The sequence below is a fragment of the Mchenga conophoros genome, linkage group LG22 (genome assembly GCF_057382185.1).
Source record: "Mchenga conophoros isolate Kocher_MC1m ecotype Shallow Benthic linkage group LG22, M_conophoros_male_GT1.1, whole genome shotgun sequence".
In the NCBI taxonomy this organism is placed as follows: domain Eukaryota; kingdom Metazoa; phylum Chordata; class Actinopteri; order Cichliformes; family Cichlidae; genus Mchenga; species Mchenga conophoros.
The window spans coordinates 23,183,604-23,205,392 of NC_140546.1; the positions used below are offsets into that span (position 1 = coordinate 23,183,604).

Here is a 21,789-nt window from a genome sequence, read left to right on the forward strand (position 1 = left end):
CCGGGGGTCACGTGACCAGTCAGCTGGTCTTCAGCCAGTGAGCCTGACACGCTACTGTTTACAAATCAGCGGAGCCCGAGTGAGCAGAATGAGGCTTCCTGCGTGATCCGAACAGGTACGTGAATAAAAACTGCTAACGCATTGCTTTTTGGTGCTAGTTCCTGAGCGTGCGGCGCAACTTTGTCTCGTTTAAAGCAGAAGCTGTGTGTGTGTTGGAAGTAATAACAGGGCCCCGAGTTGGCTCGCTAGGCTAATGTCATATTAGCCTTCCTGCTTCCTGTCGTTTCAACTCTTATTCAATCAACATGAAGAGCTTCAGCTGCCAGAGTAAGTTTAGTTCATATTTAGCTTTGCTAGCCGACGGACGATACAAGCTAGCTTAGCTGCTGTTTGGCGTTTTATTTTGCTTTTTTAAGCCCCCTCTGCTTCGATCATCTTCCTGGCAGCTCATTCGTGCTGCATCCCAGACGGACCCTGTGTACGTTTTGCTTCAATTTGGACAGACCTTGTCATTGATGTAAGTTACGATGTCAAAAAAATGTGGGGAAAAACAGCTAATCGTGGGTTTGCTAAGTGGAGGACTAACTATGGGTGAAAGATTCAGTGACTAGTTCAGGGCAGTGCAGAGGTTTGGTAACAGCTAACACCACCTGCCTGTGTAGTTTCGTGTGGTTTCACACATACTTCTCCACACTGCCAAGATGAAGTTCAGTACAAATGTCCGTGTGGGAATCTTTCTGTAGGACACCGTGGACTGCAGAAAGGCCGTTTGGACTAGAAAGGAGCGAGACCCGGGACTTAAACACACCGCCTGCTAATAATATTGGAGGAAATGTTCAGTACTTGCTGACTTGAGTGTTTCTGTGCATTCAGAGTTTCGTTCCCTTTAGTGCAATGCTTCCTAGCTGTTGTTGTTGGTGGTGTTTTTATTATTTTTGTTTAACTTGTGATCTTTTATATGAGGTTACATGTAAATGTCATTGAGTAGTCCAGGCAAGATGTCCCCTTAGTTTTATCTGAATAGCTTTTATCAGCGAAAAGGCACTTTAGAAATGCCCATTTTTTAGATTTACCTTGCGACTCTTTGTGGATGTCCTCTTCCCCCATGTTACTAACGAGTTGTCCATTTCAGTACAGACAGATGTCTGTCAGATTTTATCTTTGGTAATTAAATCTTTCAGGACCCAACAAGTTCTTGGAATTTTGGTAAGGCTAAGGTTCCAGACATGTTCTCAGTCTCTTGCAGAGCATGTGACCATAAAGGCTCTTGAGCTCTCACTGTGTGCTGAAGTAGAGGCATGTGAGTTTGTTTAGCTGGGGTGTTTCGCTGCTGTCTTGACTGAAGCTGCCATTGACAGTTCCTATTAGCGCTGTTTGCCGGATCCTCTTTGAATATTCATCCTGTAAAAGCAGTTTCCCCCCACATGAAACTGCTGAGACTCTTGTGGATCAGCTGTTACTGTTTATTACTACTTTTAAAAAAAACATCTGAATTTGAATGCGAAATGATAAAAAGCATATCCCTGAGCGGAGAGCAGAACTGTAGTTGCAGTTCAGTCAGATGTCTTCAAATGGAAATACTGCAGGCACTTCAGCAAAATGTTTAATACAACTGACTAATCTGGGTTTAGTTTCCAGCTTATCTAGCCTGGAAAAAAAAAATATATATATATGTGTGTGTGTGTGTGTGTGTGTGTGTGTGTATATATATATATATATATATATATATATATATATATATATATATATATATATATATATATATATATATATATATATATATATATATATATATATATATATATATGATTTCCATGAAGTATATTTATTAGACATCAGTCTGCAGAGTCAGCTTTACATGTTGAAGTTGCCACACAGCACCAAGGTCCTGGGTTTGAATCCACCCCAGCTGGCCTTGACTTTTATAGAGTTTTCATGTTCTCCCCATCTCTCTGTGGGTTTTCTCCAGATACTCTGGCTTCTTCCCCCATAAATTAACCTAATTAATTTGGTTAACTAGTTAACGTAGTTATTAAGTCAGTTAACTAAGATCAATAAACTGGCAATCTGTTTAAGGTGTTAAGAGTAATATGTCTCTGATTACCATTGCTAGCTTTGATCTTGTGTCTTATAGGGACAACCAGAAATTGTGTAAACCTTTTAAAAAAAAAAAAAAAAAAAAAAAAAGCAGCTTGGATGCTGCAACCATAGATGATATAAAAGCGTACCATGAGGTCATCGATCAACTTCTGAGTTCTTGAGATTACGGTTTTCCCTCTCACTGTTTTTCTTTTTCTTTTTTAAATTTACATGAAACACTTTATGTGTAACACCGAGGAGCCCTGCTCTCAAAAACTGACATAGATGTAACACTGTCTGCAAAGCTGCATTTAAGAAATAAGCGCTTAAAGTTTTTAAAACATATTTAGAGCCATGCCCGTACAGAACATGTCATCACCGGGTTGGTTGGTTGGTTGTGGTCAGTAGACTGTCACTTTTGCAGTAATTTGCTCTTCGTTGTTTGGCTGTTATCAAGTTAGAGCAGTTTTCCCATAGATTTCTACAGCACCAAAAGTGTTTTTGCGACCACAGATATCGCCATCTGGTGGTCTGAAGTTTGAATGCAGGTTGAAGGTCCTTCAGAAGTTACGTCTGTCTTTTTAATTGTCCGTCACTGAAACGCAAACTCAGCTGGATTCTTGGTTGGCGTTCTCTGGTACGCATGTCCAAAATGAGGTAATTTTGGAAACCACAATGTCATCGCTCAAATAGTGCACTGTGTAATAAAGGCAAGTGGACAGGAATCACTCATTGTTCTGGTTCTAATTTTAATTTAAACATGTTTAACTCTGGGGAGTCATTACCACTGCACAGCTCTCTGAAAGACAACCCATGTGCTTCATAGAACAGTTGCTTTGCTGTTGCCCAACTATCAGAGCAGACAGGCTTTCCCTGGAGGGCGGTAGTAAAGAGACCATCTAAAATGAGGCATTTCACACAGCTGGTAAAAGGAGGTTCTGCAGAAGTGTACAGTATGGTATGAAAACATGCCAAGATGTGGAAATCTGTTCTAGCAGACCCCAAAGATAAAATCATGAACCTATAGTTGAGCATACTGTGGGCTCTATTTAAAATGTGATGCTTCTTGGCTTAGATCAAATGGGAAGTGTTAGTCTGTGGTTTTTAAGCTCACTTTCAGACCGAATGTGTGTGATGGGAAATGAAAAGTGAACTGTTATGTTGCACGCCTTGTGGAAGACTATTAAGGATTGAGGTTTAGAGTGAGGCTGTATGCTTAATTTTGAAATCATTTCAGTGTGCTTCCCACAGTCCCGGGCATCAGCATAGCTCATTTGAAATCCCATCTTGGGTAAGAACTTAAAGAAGCCAAATCCTAAAAAATCTGCAAAACTAACACAGGATGATGTCACTGCTACAGTTTGAGTTTAGCTTTGCAAGCTTTTGTTAGCAATTCCCAGTAAGTGATCTTCTACCTCCGAACAGATGGACTCGCTGTTATTTGCCTGTTGATTTATTTATGCATTTCATTATGTATTGATTTGATTATTTCATGAAAGATTCGTGCTTTGAATTATTGAGGTGTCTCCAGGTGCCGTGGATTAAATTATGCAGAAGCTAATTTGCCTTGATTATTATGTAGTAAAGTTGGGATGTCATTTTACGTTCGACTCCGGGAAAAAGTAATGAAAGCAGCAGAAGGCTAAGAGAAGAGTCGCTTCAGGCAAGGCTGTGCTAACACGGCGAGGCCTCAAGACGAACACCCGCGTCATCTTTCACTCGCTCGGAAAGGCTTGCGGAGACACGCACATAAGATATGCCTATGCAAAGAACAAGTAGGGATGAGTGATCTCTAAAGTTTAGAGTCACTTTTTACTTTTGGAAAGAAGAGACAAAGCGACGAATGTGACTACAAGACTGTAGGGAAAAGAATTTTCAAAGTACTTTGCATGAGTAATTTTGGTCACAGTGATCATATGAATTAATATTCTATGCAAGATGACTACCGCTTGTATTTGTATTCACTCAGGAGACTTTAAATCTTTCATGCCAATCTTTGAAAGCAGAAGATGCTATTATTGGAAACACCTATTCACACCATTCTTCTGGAGGGGGTTTGTTTTTTCCCATAGTTGTGGACTGGTGCCGATTATTTGATAGGATAATGTCCTTTTTAGGAAAGCAGGGAGGGGGGGGAGCACACAGATTTAAGGAGAGCATTAGTCTTCGAGTAGAACAGATGTTCCCCGTGAAAACAGCCGCATACATTATGCATATAAAATAATTTCTATTTTGATGGCATGTGTAGCTAATTTATCAAGCAGTGTTTCATTCACATGGTTAATTGGTTTAAGAAATACCTTTGTTGTGTTATTTCCACAATTATTAAATCGAAAGAAAACACAATGCTTTGTGGGCACGTGCTATTCTGTAGGCCTGCGCATTAGGCTAAACATATTCATAAACATGGAATAATCCCAAGCCGGATAAAGAACGAAGGCAGGATTGGTTAACCTAGATTGTGATGTCTCACGGAAAAAGTAAACTTCTCTCAGAAGTTGGCAGCGAGTACTTGGCTCACGGTTTACCTGGTCGGGATATTAATAGTGGGGTTTTTTGTTTGTGTTTTCTTGGAATTTATTTATTTATTTTTAATGAATCCATCTTTCTGTTCTGGTAAACCACTCAGTATGGCATTAAATCATTGGGAAATCTTTCTATTCATCCTCTCTTTTTAAGATGAATCAATTAATGTATTTCTATGTGAAAAATGAACATAGGGGGTGGGGGGAAACAAAGGAAAAGTTTCTCCTAACTTCTTCAAATTGTTTTCTTCGTATTATATGTTTGGTCGTTAATTTACAGTCAAAACAGAGAAAAACAATATTACATTATTATCACACGGAGATTAATTTGTGGTGTGATCAAAGAGGAAGGCACGGTGCCCGTTAAAATTAGAGTCATATCCATCATCGCCTTGAAGGTTGTCTCTTTGTGAATCTCAGCACCACGTCCAACATTCCTCCTGCATTTGGATCGCTCCCCGGAAGTCCCGTCCTGACCGCTCGCCAGAGCTGATTTTTGTTTCAGAAACACTGCTGTCCGTGAGCCACGCGAAGACAAGTTTCTTCACATTAAACATCAGTAATTAATGCATTAATTTGCCTACTTAATGACCTCATTAGCTTCACCAGTTATGTTCAATGTATCACAAAGAGCACCGTGGAACATCAGGCAGCTCAAGTGCTTCTTGTTAATTTCAGCCATTCTTCACTGACTGTAATCAATGTCAGTGTTTTATTTTATGTTAAGTTGAAAATAATACATTTGAAGGGAGACTATGCCATATCCCTTTGTGCGATTGCCACAGTGTAGGGAAAAAAAAAACTAAAAATACAACCCTGCTATTTTTTTTTCTTTTTTTTAAGCATTGCTTGAAACATTGACTTTTTCCTGACATACTACATTAATTTACTATATAAAGCATATTTCAGTAGTTTTACTCACTGAAAATCAGTATCAAATTCAAAAAAGCAAATTTTGATCAAGTCGCTCCTTCATGAAAATACTTTTTGAGAAATAAATTGTTGGATTTATTCTTCACTATGAAATGCATCTGCAGTCACTTTAGTCTACGTCTTTAGTGCTGGGTGTTTCTACAAAGCATTTCTTTCACCAACGTCTTTTAATTTTCTTCCAATGCTGCCTACTTCTGCTCTACTGTATTATATTTCACTGAGTCATTTTTGGCCCTTTAGCAGCTTTGTCCTTCATTTCCCCTTTATTATCAGTCCTTCTCCCTCTACTTGCAGAAACGATCCTTTCCTTCTGAGTCTCAACTGACGAGAAACACAAAGCTGTGACAGTAAGTACCGAGATCAAATGGTGTGCTTGGAGAAACTTTGCTGATTGCGGTGGACTGATTTGCCAGCACTGTTATATAAAAAGAGGTCAGAGGCTACAATGTTCATGAAAAGTTGGCAAAGTCAGGACAGGTTCTGAAGCTGAAACTGAAGCTCTGTGTCCCTGTTAAAAGAAATAAGTTTAGTTTGTGCTTTAACACCAGGACTTTTTGGGAGATCGTGTTCAGTTATCTTTCTTCTTTATATCTTTCTCTTTTTTGCTCTTACCTGCTACCTCATTCTCCAGGTCCAGCTGGGTCGCAGTCATGCAGCATCCCAATTTTGAGACCCGCCATCCACTCCAGAGTGAAGATCATCAGGAGACAGGTTTTGACGCGCTCCAGAGTTTCAACAAGAATGAAAACAGTATGTCAACTTTCAGTTAAGACTTCCAAACCTCTGTTATAGATAACACCTGTAACCATTTCCCCTTCCTTGGACCAAGACCCACATCATAATATACCAATGCTGCAGTCCTTTTGGGACTAACAGGCTCACAACAATGGAGATGATAAGTTTAGGTTCATTCTGGAGATGATTAAAAAGAAAATTTTGAGCTGACTGAAGTGTGAGTCACAGATGTGGCTTGCGACACCCCCAGGCTGAGTGTGTTTTTTATGTTAACGTGTGACTGAAAGAAAACGTTGGTGGCTGGCATGTTGTGGAACTGATGAATATTCATACTGAGCGTCCCTGTGGAGCGATCCACTCCTGTAACTAATGCTGATAGACAGCTCTCCAACTTCAATGCATGTTCACTTGCAGGCCAAATTAGACTTATTACGGCCAATAAAGAAGAAACAGAGTATGTTACTTTACTTCCTTTAATCACCTTCTCTGCTCCCCTTTTTGCTCTACTGCGTGCCTTGTAAAAGAATAACTGATGGGTTATTGTGATGCAGTAAAATTGTCTAAGTATGCATTTTTGTTGCTCTGTCATTGCCTCGTCTAAAAAAAAAATATATATACACACACACACGCACACACACAAATTGATTTCTGCTTTGACGCCCTAGCACTTGTTGTTTACATCTCCCCCTTGTGGCTGTGTCTGTTCTCAGTAGGAGGATCTCTTGACAGCAGCACTTCGGAGTCTCATTCTACCTTTCTCTCATATAGGTGAGTTATTCCATTAATATCCCTTCATGGTGGTATCGTGAACTCGTGGCCCACTTCTCTTAGCTTCTTATCTTGTTTGTTTACTGCTTGATGACACAAGTTGCCCAAGTTGAGTTGAAGCTGGTAAATCCCCTCATGCTTTGCCTCCACCACCCCCTCCCCAATGCAGGAAAGAATGGGACGACTTGTTTCTCAACAGTAATTACCTGGCCAGGATCCGGCAGGCAGGCATCAATGGGCGGCTGAGGAGCAGCCGCTTTCGGAGTGTGTGCTGGAAGGTAACTGCCAGTTGGATCAAGCGGTCCTATCGAGTTTGATTAAGGGGGCTTTGGCAAATTCCCTGTCACAGAAAAGGGAAGTTGTGGTGGCTTACAGACTTTTTCCTCAGTGGATATAACAGCCTCGAGCGTAGTTCTGAAAGGGCTGATTTTTCTGCATGTTAGTGATTTCTCAAAGATGAACTGTTGCATGGACTGATATGTGCATTGCATGTCTATAGCTGTACCTGGAGGTTCTTCCAGAGGATAAAGAGCAGTGGATAAACAAGACAAAGGAGCTCCGGGCCCAGTATGAGAAGATCAAGGAGATGGTGAGAGCACCCATCTGTGGCCAGTGTGGTTCTAAGATATAAATGTTCTCCATTAACCTCACTGCTCATTTATATGTAGAATTTATAGCTGCTTATATCCTGAAACACAGAGCATAATATGCAGCCCATGAGGGAAAAAACTGATCACTTATCAAATCATCAAAGGTTGTAACTAATTGTTGTGCATTATTGTTGTTTTGTTTTGTTTTGTTTTTTTCTGTCACAGCACATTACCAACCCCCGCAAGGCCGCAGGCCAGCAGGACCTTGTGGTGAACAACCCACTGTCCCAGGATGAGGGGGTGAGTTTTCTCCACAAATGTTTCATGGTTATGTGCAAAATATGACCCTGACACTTTGACACTTTGTGACCTTCTAATAATTATTGATACTGTCAATGACATATTGGTTTTTAACATATAGATTTACACACATTGTCATTGTAATGACAACAATCTCTTCCCTTGATTTTCTGAATGTAATTTTTTTTTCTGTCACATCCAGAGTTTGTGGAATAAGTTCTTCCAGGATAAAGAGCTAAAGGGAATGGTCAAGCAGGATGTGTTGAGAACGTAAGTATCTCTGTTACTATTTGCTTATTTTATTTTTCTGTTATTAACATGGCAGGAAAAAAAAATTGCTCTTTTTGTATTTGGATTAGATTCCCTGAGATCCGATACTTCCAGGATGAAGATGTGAGGACCAAGCTGACTGATATTCTCTTCTGTTATGCCAGAGAAAATGAGCAGTTACTGTACAAACAGGTAACATTCAACATCGTCCCGTGTGTTTGTTCAACAAGCTCACACAGAACAAAATGCCTTTGTAACCTAAGCATTACAAGTGTCTGTAACAGGTGCCAGCCTGTGAATAGATGGCCAGCATAGCATCTTTTTTACAAACTGGAAGTGACACATGGCTGAGTAGTGGCTAACAATATCTAAATTAAACCTGTCATGACGGATTAGAAACCTCGTGCATCACTATTAAAGAAAGACTGACCACAATTGAACTGTATTTGTTTCCTCTCCCTTCTGCCTTTATGCATCTTACATTCTCTCTGCCTCTGTCTGCTTTTCTGTCTGTAGGGGATGCACGAGTTGCTGGCTCCCATAGTGTTTGTGCTGCACTGTGACCATCAAGCCTTTCAGCATGCCAGTGAGACGGCCAGCCCCAGGTCAGTTTGCATTTCACTGAAAAGCCATTAACACCTTCAGACCTGCTTCTCTGATGACAACATATTTTTTGTATTTATTTGTCCAAAGATTAAATTGAAAGATTCTCACTTTTTTCAGTGAGGAGATGAAGTGTCTGTTAGACCCAGTGTACCTCGAGCACGATGCCTAGTAAGTATCAGCCGATTAAAAGGGTTCAGAATAAGAAATGTTTATACTTTTAAAAAATCTCACTACATTTATCTTTGCCTCTCTCTGTAGTGCCATGTTCTCGCAGCTAATGGAGACAGCAGAGCCGTGGTTCTCCAGCTTTGAAAGGGAAGTGAGGAAGGTCTGTTCTAATTTGAAAAACTACTTTTGACACTGAAATTGATTGTAGATTGTAACACAATACCAGCTGATTGCACTGTCATGAAGACATGACATTATATTAACGCTAAATTACAATGTTGAAGAGCTCAGTCCTGGTTAATTTGACCACTCAGGTGGTTACCATGGTAGCAGCAATTGCATTTTTATTACTATAGTGAACATAGGACGAGAGGCTTCGTTGTCAGAAATGCAGACGAGCAGCTGGATCTGTTTGATGTACCCAACCGATTTGTGGCACAAGTGCAGGAACAAACAGAAACCATGATTATCACTGACTGTCAGTCAAATTGTTACTTAAAACACTTCATGTTTTGTGAACTTTTTTATTAGTTTTTTTTTCTTTTTCCACTCCAAATTAAGCAGACTGTAGAGGCTCTTCAAAGCTCTTAGAGACAAATTTGCAATATAAGACTTTATACTGTCGCAGATATCTAATCAGCCAATGACATGGCAACAACTTGGTGCAATTAGGTTTGCAGACATTGTCAAGTTGACCTGCTGAATTTCAAACGGAGAATCAGAATGAGGAAGAAAGGGGATTTCAGTGACAGCCAAATGGGCTGGTCTGTGTTTCAGAAACGGCTGCTATGCTGGGATTTTCCCGCATGCCCATCTCTAGAGTTTACAGAGAATAGTCTGAAAAAGAGAAAATACCCAGTGAGCAGGATTTCTCTGGGCAATAATTTCTTGTTGACATCAGACATCAGAACAGAATGGCCAGACTGCTTTGAGCTGATGGGAGGGGAACTGTAGCCTGATTCGACAAGTCTCAATTTATGCTGCAACATTCAGATGTTATGCTCTTTCATGTTGGTGTAAACAACTTGCAAACATGAATCTAACCTACCATCTAAGAACAGTTTAGTGTGGGGAATTAGTTTTTTTTTTTTGTTTTGTTTTTTTGTTGTTGCCTTTGCGCCACTGTCATTGCGAGCATCACTTAAAGTCCACAACCTACCTCAGTATGGGCACAATGTGCCGATCTTCTGACGACTGCTTCCAGCAGCATAAGACATCATGTGACCTCAGCCCATCTCAAACTGATGTCATGGCCATGACAATGACTTCACTGTACTCAAATGCCCTCCAGTCACCAGATATCCTCCTATCCTGTTAATATGAATCAAAAGATCTAATAATTAAACTCCACCTTATTGAATTAAATAAAGTAAAGCAAGTAAACTTAACAAAACTCAGAATAGCATATCCTCCCAAAAGGATACTGCAGCTCCTCATTGTTGCTGATTTTCCTCATTTATGTTTGCATGAAGATGTTTCAGTTGTGATGGAACAATCTGCTTCCCCAGGGTAAAGAAGAAATGCTGACCACCATCCCATTCGCTCGACCCCAGGATGCAGGGCCATCTGTTGCCATAGTAACCAAAGTCAACCGCATCCAGGACCAGCTGGTGAAGAAGCACGATATCGAGCTGCACATGCATCTCAATCGGCTGGAGATCGCCCCGCAGATCTACGGGATGTCAGTATTTACATCTTTGGGCAGTCTGACTTTTTTTTTTTTTCCTGATCCACTGCTGGACACAAATGCAGTAAAGCTTTTTTTTTTTTTTTTTTTTTTTCTGTGTCTTTAGCCGGTGGGTTCGTCTGCTGTTTGGCCGGGAATTTCCTCTTCAGGACCTGCTGGTGGTGTGGGATGCCCTTTTTGCTGATTGTATCACTCTGGACCTTGTGGACTACATCTTTGTGGCCATGCTGCTCTATATCCGAGATGCTCGTACGCACCATTTATTACTTAAATAATCCAATAATGCCATGTGTTGTCTTTGTAGCATGTAATTTCGTAAGACATACATAAGTGGAAAACTGTGAATTACTCCGGCTCATTTAGTTAGACAGAGTTATATTACTTCGGACTACAATTGATCTTTTCATATAAATAGCATAGACTGCAGTTCTGCTTGTATAAGTGCTACTGTTATGCCAATGAGCCAAAATGTAACACAATGCAATTTCAGTCTGCAGTTAATGAAGCTTGTCCATTCGCACTTTTTTTCTTTTTTTTTTTATATATGAAAATAAGTCTGCAACTTCTCTTTTTTTTTTCTTTTTTTTTTTTAATTTATTTATTTTTTTTTATTCTGATATTTTGTGGACTCTTTTTGTTTAGCTTTGTTTTTCTTGGAATGCAGAGTCTAGTCTGTGACAAATAAGTCAAATAGAAAACACTAAGGAAGTGAGACTACAGCTTGAAACACTCTTGGTGATTCACACTTGATTAAAGCAAAGCACAAGCTGTTACCAGATTTTTATTTTTATGTTTTTTAAGATTCTTCTTAAATCTGTTTTTCTTTTTTTAGTAATTGCTAGCAACTTCCAGACATGCCTGGGCCTCCTAATGCACTACCCCCCAATAGGAGACATCAACTCTCTGCTGCAAAAGGCTCTGTTCCTTCGAGATCCCAAAGTAAGTTATTATACCAGCGTACTTAACTAGAAAAATAATACATGTTGGTTTTGCTGATAGAATTGACAGTTGGTGATGTAAGTCTCTATAAAAGTGCTGATGTGTGTTATGCGCTCACGTGTCTCTTTCACTGTCTAACTGGTCACAGGTTAAAATGGGGAAGAGAGAAAGAGACTCATGATCAAAATCAGAACAAACTTACAGTTAAACAAGCTCTCTTCTAGCAGCTTTTATCAAGTACTTACTGTAAAGGCGATGCCTCACTCAAAACAAGTTGCCTTTTGTCCCCATCACAGAGGAAGTAGAAGTTTTGCAGAAGTGAAAGACTCATATGCACAGTGGGCTAAAATCCTCGAGCAACACACTTTTAGCAAGGACCAAAAACCTTTTTGTGGTGTTGTTGTACTCTCAGAAAGCGCTTGGGTGTAAAAAGTGAAGTTAAAATTGGCAGCAAGTATTTTAGTTTCTCATGCTTGAGAGGTTACATTTTAATGTCGGGGCACTTACAGTAAATACAGGAAACGCAGGTGTAGTCAATGAAGCGGTCACTGCAGTTAATGACAAGTAGTCGTAGCACAAATATAAGTGCATTTTAATCTTTGTGTGTAACAAATAGGCCTCTGTGTTTATGTTTGTATGTTTAATGTACAATTAAAACACATTAATCTTAAACTAGCACCCCTTGCATATCAGAGTTTATGGTTGGGTTAGTTAATGTTCAGCTCAGCAGTGCATGTTTCATGGTCTTTGCAACAGCACTTCACTCGTTCCACATTTTGTCATGTTTACAACCTTATTTAAAATGGATGAAATAAATTTTTCACCTCAATGTCCTAAACACAATATCCTCTAATGGCAAAGGGGAAAACATTTTCTTCCAATTTTTGCAAATTTATTAAAAACAAACATACAACATGTATATAAACAGTCACAGCCTTTGCTTAATATTTTGCTGAAGTACAGTTGGCAGCAATTACAGGCTCAAGTCATTTTTAGAATGGTGGTTTATTTTTGGACAGCTTCTCTCATTCTTCATTGCAGAAGCTCTCAAGGTCATGGTGGGGAGCATTGGTCCTCAGCCATTTTCAGATCTCTCCAGAATGTTAAGTTGGTTCAAGTCTAGGTTCTGGCTGGAACATTAACAAAGGAAAGAGACCCCCCCTTCCCCTGCCAGTCTGAGGTTTAAAGTGCTCTTGAGCAGGATATCATCAAGGATGTCTCTGTACATCACTGCATTCCTCTTGACCTTGAGTAGCCTCCCAGCTCCTGAAAAACATCCCAATAACATGATGCTGCCACCACAGTGCTTCATTGTAGGGATAGTATTGGTCAGCTGATGAACAGTACCTGGTTTCTTCCAGACATGACTCTTGGCATTCAGGGCAAAGAGTTCAAGCTTGGTTTCATTAGGCCAGAGAATTTTTTTTTGTTGTTTCTCATGGTCTGAGAGACTTTCAGGTGCTTTTTGCCTTCAGGTGGGCTGTCGTGCCTTTTACTGAAGAGAGGCTTCTGTATGGCCGCTCTGTTACAGGCTTGACTAGTGGAGTGTGGCAAATTGGCCGGGCGGCCAGTTATACCTGGTGGTTCCAAACTTCTTCAATTTACATATAATGGCAGCACGGTGGCACGGTGGTTAGCACTGTTGCCGCACAGCAAGAAGGTCCTGAGTTCAATTCCACCATCAGGCCGGGGTCTTTCTGTGTGGAGTTTGCATGTTCTCCCCGTGTTTGCGTGGGTTCCCTCCGGGTACTCCGGCTTCCTCCCAACGTCCAAAGACATGCAGCTTGTGGGGATAGGTTAATTGGATAATCCAAATTGTCACTAGGTGTGAATGTGAGTGCAAATGGTTGTCTGTCCCTGTGTGTTGGCCCTGCCACAGACTGGCGACCTGTCCAGGGTGTACCCTGCCTCTCGCCCTATGACAGCTGGGATAGGCTCCAGCGCCCCCCGCGACCCTGAAAAGGATAAGCGGAAGCGAATGGATGGATGGAGGTCACTCTGCTTACTGTGACTTTCATTGCTGCAGAAACTGTACTCTTCCGCAGATCTGTGCCTCAATACACTCCTGTCTCTGAGGTCTACAGACTTGGACTTCATGGCTTGGTTTGTGCTCTGAAATGGACTGTCAACTATGGGACCTCATATAGACAAATGTGGGCCTTTCCACACCATGTCCAATCAACGGAATTTACCACAGGTGGACTCTAGTGGCAGATGATCAGTGGAAATGGGATGGACCTGAGCTCAGCTTTGATGATAAATGCAGTGGAAAAAAACTTCCAATGTAAAAGTCCTGTCCTGAGTTTGATTACGAAAATCCTAAAATGGCACAATGATGCAACTGCAAGACAGTTAAAGTAAAAACAGAAGTACTTGTGCACTTGGTAAATGTGAAACTATGTGAAGTGCAAAACTCTGGTCTAGTTTGGAAATCCAAAAAAGACCTGATACATTTTTGCCAAGATTTCCCCAGCCCTGACCATACTTTTCCTGTCATACACTTGTTTCTTTCCTCCTGCGGTCTTTCTGATTTTTGTTCACTTAACCAGAGGTCTGCTGTGCTGTTACTTCTCCCACGCAGAACGTTTGTAGTTGTACCGTTTTAGTTGCATGTAAGCTCGACGTTGTTGTGTGAACAAGTTAAATCAGCACGGAGTCTTTGACCTTAGCGAACACCTCACCTAAATTATCTTTTGTTCCTCGTCCAAATTCATTGACCTGTATACTGAACAACTCCACCAAACTCCTGTTCACCACTCTCCTGAGATGAAATTTCAGGAAGGTGTTGATCTGACATGACAGTGTTACCCCCAGGTGAACAGCCATGTCAAACCAGGTCAACATCAGATTTATACCTGGAGGGTGGTTGGGGAGGGTTCATCCCTAATAACAGTGCAAGAAGGGGCATGGTGGAGGTTTGTTGCTCATAAGTACTGACTCAGAAACATATATTGACTTATTTATGTAGTCATGCATGTGCACATATTTTCGGTTGACTTGTTTACTGTGAGATTACTTGTTTGTTGTGCACAGCAGAGGTTTTTAATCTGTCTTGTTAAAGTTGTTAACAATAACAGTTTAAGCTTAAGTTATTGTTTTTGTAGAACAACCCGCGACCTGTGAACTACCACTTCCAGCAGAACCTGGATTACTACAAAACAAAGGGAGCTGACCTGATGAACAAGACACGGTAAAATAAGGCACAGCCTTGTCTTTGAATGGACCTGACATTGCGCACACACATGGGTATAAACATATGGGGCATGCATACATACATGCATGCATCCAGGACAAAAATGCATGTTTCCAATTCAAAATTAATTGGACAAACTAAGATATTTTAAAATATAAGGAATGTTTTTAATACTTTCCAGTCAAAGACTGCCTGAAGTTTATAACCCAACCCTCACCAAATGCTGCGTTTCCTCCCTTGAGATGCTCTGCCAGGTTTTTACTGCAGTCTCCTTCAGTCGCTGCTTGTTTGTGGGTCTCCATTTAATTTTGTATTTAATAACTGAAAGGTTATTAGGTTGTGATGAGGTGACTGTCTTGGTATTCTTTAGATCATTATCCATTTGCATTGTAAAGCACCATCTGACCAGTCATGCTGCTTTTATTTGAATCTTATCTGAGAGCATCACCCTGTGGTGAAGTTCAGACCAAAGAAAATGAAAATTTTGTCTTTGTCCAGAAAATTATGGACTCAACTGTATCACATACAATATGGGTTACATTAGTGGCCGTTGATAAAAATTGCTTTAGTTTAGTTATGTGCTAGTAATCCCAGTGAGCCAAAGGTTCAGACTGCTGTTTCAAACTACCCCCCCCCCTCTATTCTGGGCTCTATATAACGCCCATGACAGCTTGCAGAACTTTGAACCTTCACACATAAATGACAGATGGGTCCATTTGACTCGAACATGGCTACAGTTTTCAGTATTTATCATTATTTATATATTCACATTAAAAATGTCTCTATATGTATAAAATACTAAAATTGCTCCTGCACTGATCCTTATGTTTTATTAAAGCATAACCTTACCTTGTAAGTCCACTCGCCATTAGTCATTTTATTTCCTGCTTTCTATTCGGACATGTTCTTTCACATGAGCACATTCTTTAGGTCAGTGAAACTGTATAAAAGTAATATAAAATAGGCAGTGTTTGTAGGCTCCCTTGTGTGCATGAGACAAGAATGCGGTCATTAAAAAAAACCTCAGATGAGCTATTAGAAATCAGACCTCCACTCGGAGCATTAAAGTTTTATAGGGTCTAAAACTACCTTAAGATCTGCAGTCGTTAATATTAAGAACGAGATGTCAATTTATGTTATTGTGCCGGGTAATCCAGGTTTTAAATTCTGGGATAACTGTTTTGCATTCAAGAATTGAGCACCAAAAAAAACCCCTCTCATGAGCCATTTTATAGCATTTGTTTTGTCTTTGAGACTTCTCAGGCTAATCCCAGATTTCTGGAAGCAGGGTTTAATTTTTCTATCTTATAAAATATAAACCTCTGGATACCTTGAAGGTAGAACATTTGTTAAATAATGCTAAAAGTAGTAGTTTGGAAAATCTTCTGGTAAAGATGAGATCAGGTGAAGTGTCTCATATCCTTTTCTTTCTAGCTCTGGCTCTACAAAAGCTGCTCCACTCAACATCAACAAGGTCTCCAGCAGTCTGCTCAACTTCGGCAGGAAGCTCATTGCTCCAGCTATGTCTGGTGCGTCTATTTCACCAATCAACAGCGAGGTACACTCCTCCTCTTCCTCCTCCTCGTCCACCTCCCCGGCCTCGGCCCCTACGCCCATCTTACCACACCTGCTGGCAGATCCGTCAGCTCCGACGCAGACCCAGGGCCAGGCCCAGACTCAGCACTATCGCCTGCTCAAGTCTGAAAGCATGCCTGTCCACCTGAGCAAAGGTGAGCACAAGTAGTCAAAACGGAAATGTTCCAGATTTGTGGCAGGACAGATGTGATGACATCCTTCTTACCATCTACTAGTTGGTGTATTATGTACCCGGTGAATTACCCTTACACCCTTTTTAACACTGGTTGTTGAAGTTTGTTCAGCCTTTTGGTTTGTGTGGTTATGGCAGCATCGGCTTTGACTCTCCTGTCTGTTAGATGGCGTTTCAGGTGGAGTGTCTCAGGCCTCAGCCCAGACTCACAGTGACACACAAGGTAACTGCTGTCATGGCAACTGCTTGTGTGACATGCCCGCCCTTATTTGTCCGTGCTTTCATCACTGCCAGCCCATTTCTAAGCATCCTGCATGTTGTACGCCGTTTGCTCACCTGTCCCTGCTGTTGGTGTGCCAAATGTTACCATAAACAGACATGAGTGTGTGCTGCATGTGATTTTCAACTGTGACCACCAGAGGGAGATCACAGCTCGCTGCATCAGTGCAGATGATGGCATAGGCATCACTAGTGAGCTGCGACATCTCTCATCAGTAGTGCTAAGACTGTGTCCTTTAAAAAACCGAACAAAAAACCTGTCAGCAAGTTTCTGTTGTTGCATCACTGTAGCTGTAAACCCCTATTTGTCGTGTGTGTGTGTGTGTGTGTGTGTGTGTGTGTGTGTGTGTGTGTGTGTGTGTGTGTGTGTGTGTGTGTGTGTGTGTGTGTGTGTGTGTGTGTGTGTGTGTGTGTGTGTGTGTGTGTGTGTGTGTGTGTGTCTCAGCTTGCTGTTTAGTCTGCAGTGACAAAGAAAAATGCAAAGAAATGGTTTATCTAATGACTCATTATAGACCAACAGATTTGCAGTCAATTAATAACTGCAAAAGTCTGTTATTAATTGATTACTTACATTTGCATTTAATTGCTGCATTAATGAGCATCATTCTCTGAGCAGCAGGGACTGCGCCTCTCCAATCAGCTCCTGCTTTGCTCTGTGGTGAGGCGCACTGCTGCAGATTTGCATTATCTAAAAACAGATGATGACATGAAAGCTAAAAACTCTAGGAAAGGAAATATAACAGACAGACTCATTAGCACTACTAGACACTTTTATTTATCTATTTATTTATTTATTTATTTATTTATTTATTAGATGCACTTGGGGAAAAAAATCATTTATCATTTAAAACACAATGTATGTCTTTTTTGATTGTGAATTCATGAATACATGAATTCACAATTTCTACATCTCATTCAGCACGGGGGGAAAAATCTGCAATTCCAGCTTCACAGTCCAGGTTTCAGTCTTGTCTTGCACTTAGCTGTTTAATATCTTTCTAAATTACAGATATTTATGAGATTTGGCCTCCATAAATAGGGTTCTTCATAGAGTTTAAAGGAACAATAGTTTCTTTCATGTTTATTTCCTGTGCAGGTTGTTCTCCCGTAAATTCAAATAAGGTGACGTCCATAGGTTTTCACCTTCCTAGTGTTACTAATAAAAATGTCTGTCTGTGCTTCTTAGGCCAAAGCTCGAGGACGGTCAGCTCCTCTACAAGCATAGAAAGCCTCTCTGGTGGCCGTGGTCAATCCACCGCCTCCCCGCCTCTTCCCCCATCCAGAGGGAGTGATGTCAGCACTTCATCCCCGCCCCTCTCCGCCACCAAGAAGGAGTCCTTCTTTAACATCACTCGCTCGCGCTCCCACAGCAAGACTATGGGCAAGAAAGAGATGGTAAGTCTTTTTAATTTTCTCTCACAGCTTTAACCATAATCCCTTCTTTGTAGGGTTTCCTTCAGTTTCCAGTTTTCTCTGTTTGTGTTTGTGGGATCAACAGGAAGAAGACCTGGAAGCCCAAGTCTCTTTCCTGCAGGGCCAGATCAACGACCTGGAGGCCATGAGCAAATACTGTGCTAAGATGATGAACACACACATCTGTAAGTTCAGCCACACATGGTTACATGGCTTAAAAAAAAAACATTCAGTCTAATTCCACTCGTGCGTCAGCGTCTGCTGCAGGTTATATTTTTGTCTAACTTAAATTTGTAAATTTCTAATTTTGCTAAAAATTTACTGACTATAATAATACTGTTTGTTTTCGAATTGTAATATAGTGATAGTAATATAGTCGATTTTTGTGGCCGATCAGTGCCTGACCACTCATTGTTCCTCTAGGTAAAATCCAGGAAGTGATTCTCCAAGAACACATCGAGAAAGAGGATGAGGTCCTGGTCTCACTGGCTGGACTCAAACAGGTGACTGTGTGAGCAGATGCTATAAGTGTGTATTCATTTTTGTGATGTCCCTTTTATAATCATATTCACTAACTCATCTCTGTGGCCTCCTTCTCCCTGTCAGATTAAAGACATCCTAAAGGGAGCGCTGCGCTTCAACCAGAGCCAGCTGGAAGCTGAGGAGAATGAAGAAATCACCATTGCTGACGATCACTACACGTCCACAGCAGCAGCAGCAGGTGAAACTGTTCTAAGCACCAGCAGCCTCCACAGTGGCCAGCAACAGCAGGCAAACATCAGGCCGAGCAGGGACTCCGAGCTGGAAGGGAGCGCGAGCATGGACGAGAAGGAGGAGGAGCAGGCCATGACACCATTTGATCAACAGGTCAGCGTTTTTCCTGTCTGCGTAAATTATTGCTCTGTACCTCTGCCAGCTGTATTGGCATCAAATACAGTTTAACGTTCACTCCATACAGGATTATGTTTCGTCGTCTGTTCTGCTGTTTGACCCTTTGATCCCAGGATTCATTCATTTTAAATCCTAATCCCTTTCATGTCTGCAAGTCTGTGTTCAGAGTGGTTTTGTATCTTTCCAGGATTATGGTGTGTCATGCTAAATCTGCTCTCCTAAGAATTATACCATTTCTGAATGATACCGCCGAGCACAGCAAGTTTATCTCAAAACACTCAGCTTTAGGCCAAGGCAAGCGTGATCTCACACTTTAGGCATTTATGCAGTTTTAAAAAAAGATTCTTGCATGCAGGTGGCGTCTTCTCTGGGGTTGGAGGGCAAAAACTGGGACGATTACATCCTTATTTCCCAGGACGGAGACCTACACGCCGAAACTGGAGGAAGGTCTGCATCCGAGCGCACTCCTCAAATCAGACGGGGGCGTGGCATGGTGCGGATGGAGCCTGAGGGTGCGGCTGGAACTTTCCAAGATCCCCTAATGGCAGGCACCACCTCAGGTTCCTCCAGCCCAGATGAAGGCTCCACCCACAGCAAGGACTCTGACTTTACCATCGTTAACCCGAACGACCTGTGAACGTGTTAAATCACCGCCCTATTCCTTCACCTATACCCGTTCTGGTTCATATCCATTCAGCGGGGTTTGATCAGAGAAAGGTGACCTGGAATTGGTGAGGGGACTTTAGGTCAATGGTGAAACTGAAACTGCTCTCAACATAGAAATTGAACACCTGGACTGTGACACTTGTGTCACAAATGCCCGATACTCTCTCTTTAATCTGTGCCACTTCAGTCCTGTCTGAGCTGATGCTGTATGCTGTCTCATCTCCTTATTATGCTGGGCCTTTTTAGTGGGTACAATCTAACCTCATCCGTCACTCATGATGATTTGTAGTTCCCTGCTCTACAGAGAGAGGGCGCCATTGAACTGCTTACCCTGTCACTACAAGATGATTCTAAAGAGTTGGACCTGAAACTGCAGTTTACCTTCAGGAGGGGACTCCTTTTCTCTTACTGTAATGATTGAGAGTGTGGAGCTGTTGTTCCTCGTGAATGTGGAGCTCTGGCCACACCTCTGCCTGTGTTCTGTCTGCGTGTATGCCTCTAAAGAGGAAGCGCTCTGCCCTGATACTCGAAGGAAAGAAGGATGGTGTCGTCCTGTCACTTGTTGAGGGCAGCTTTCTCCCCCCCCATAAACCAGTGCCTCTGACCGTTATTCTTCTCAGCCAAACAAAACCTAACTCTGTGATCTTTTTTTTCTTTTTTTCTTCTTTTTTTTTTATTTAAGAAAACTCTTTTAAAGAAAACTGTTTTGTTTTTATTTTTAACCCTTTAGTGCTTTAATTTCCCTGGTGTATATGATTAAATTATGGAATAAATCTCCTTTACCTTTGTTTTAAAATTGATTCCAATATGGACAATTCAGTGTCTGTTATCTTTGCTCACGTTACAGGTAAGTTGTTCTCGTGTTCTGTGGCAAAATTACACAAAGCAGCACACAAAGAATGTTCCTCTATAGCTGCCTATTCAGCCTAATTAACTCTAGACCAATAAAACTACATTGCTCTTGCTAAAACGCTGAACTTCTAGTGTCTTCTTTGGATTACTTGCTCTCAAGACTTTGAGTTAACACATTGTCCTGATTGGATAGCAGCAGTAAAAAGCAGACAGGAAGTGTGGTTAAATGGAGTAGGAGCATAACAACTGAACCATGGATTCGCAGCTAATGGTATTATTACGTATGCTGTGTACTTTGAGCAAATTTTGCAGAGATATCAGTCTTTGTGGTTTATTTAAAAGCTATTCTGGGGTTTTGGTTAAATAATGGTCTTCATCTCCAGATATTATTCATTGTTGCGAGGAGCTGCTACAGATGTTTTGGATGTTTATAACGTATTTAACTGCAAAGCCATCCATACTTATAGGCTTACCCATGCTGCTGCTGTATTTCAGTGAAACTGAGAGATGATTATGTCCAGGACAGTAAAAACTTGGATCTCATGCAAATAAAATGTGCATTTATATGTACAAACACTTACTATGTTCACATTTACAACTGCTTGTTAATGCAAATATGTAATCAGCCAGTCACATAGCAACAACTCAATGTGTTTAGGCTCATAAAGTTGGTCAAAATGACCTGCTGGAGTTCAAACCAAGCCTCTGAGTGGACAAGAAAGGTGATTTGAGTTTGAACAGTTGTGTCAGATGAGCTGATCTGAGTGTTTCCAAAAACTGCTGAGCTGCTGGGATTTTTCCTGCACAACCATCTCTACACTGAAAAAGGGGGAAATATCCAATTAACAGCAGTTTGGGCAAAAAAATTGTTGATACCAGCCGTCAGAGGAGAATAGCCAGACTGCTTCGAAATCAACAACTCAAATGACTATTTATTACAACCACGGCAATTTTTAAATGCAAGACACATTGAACTGTTATGGAGATGGGCTACACCAGCAGAAGGCCATACCATTGTTGTTATGCTGTTAGCTAAGAAAAGGAAAGAGAAGCTACTTCTGTTCTCCAGTCAGAGTAGAAAATTGGAAAAATGTTGCCTGGTCTGATGCCATGATTCCTACTGCAAG

At 41.1% G+C, this 21,789-nt stretch overlaps 1 protein-coding gene across 5 annotated transcripts; it reads left to right on the plus strand.

The window, feature by feature from the left end:
- Positions 1-20,783, plus strand: tbc1d5 (TBC1 domain family, member 5). Of its 5 annotated transcripts, none has more exons than XM_085263175.1 (23): positions 1-115; positions 5,832-5,884; positions 6,169-6,287; positions 6,986-7,040; positions 7,210-7,318; positions 7,540-7,629; positions 7,856-7,930; positions 8,133-8,200; positions 8,290-8,392; positions 8,717-8,805; positions 8,924-8,974; positions 9,065-9,134; positions 10,483-10,655; positions 10,768-10,910; positions 11,494-11,600; positions 14,705-14,790; positions 16,228-16,523; positions 16,728-16,784; positions 18,027-18,235; positions 18,339-18,438; positions 18,677-18,756; positions 18,860-19,120; positions 19,500-20,783. In XM_085263175.1, exons 3-23 carry the CDS (start codon positions 6,188-6,190, stop codon positions 19,779-19,781), a joined length of 2,604 nt encoding a protein of 867 aa, XP_085119301.1. In that variant the 5' UTR covers positions 1-115; positions 5,832-5,884; positions 6,169-6,187; the 3' UTR covers positions 19,782-20,783. The 5 variants fall into 5 exon arrangements, with proteins under 5 accessions (XP_085119301.1, XP_085119302.1, XP_085119298.1 ...); XM_085263172.1 differs by having other exon boundaries at positions 2-115; positions 6,983-7,040; XM_085263174.1 differs by lacking the exon at positions 1-115 and adding an exon at positions 176-327 and having other exon boundaries at positions 6,983-7,040.
- Positions 20,784-21,789: the final 1,006 nt, after the last annotated feature.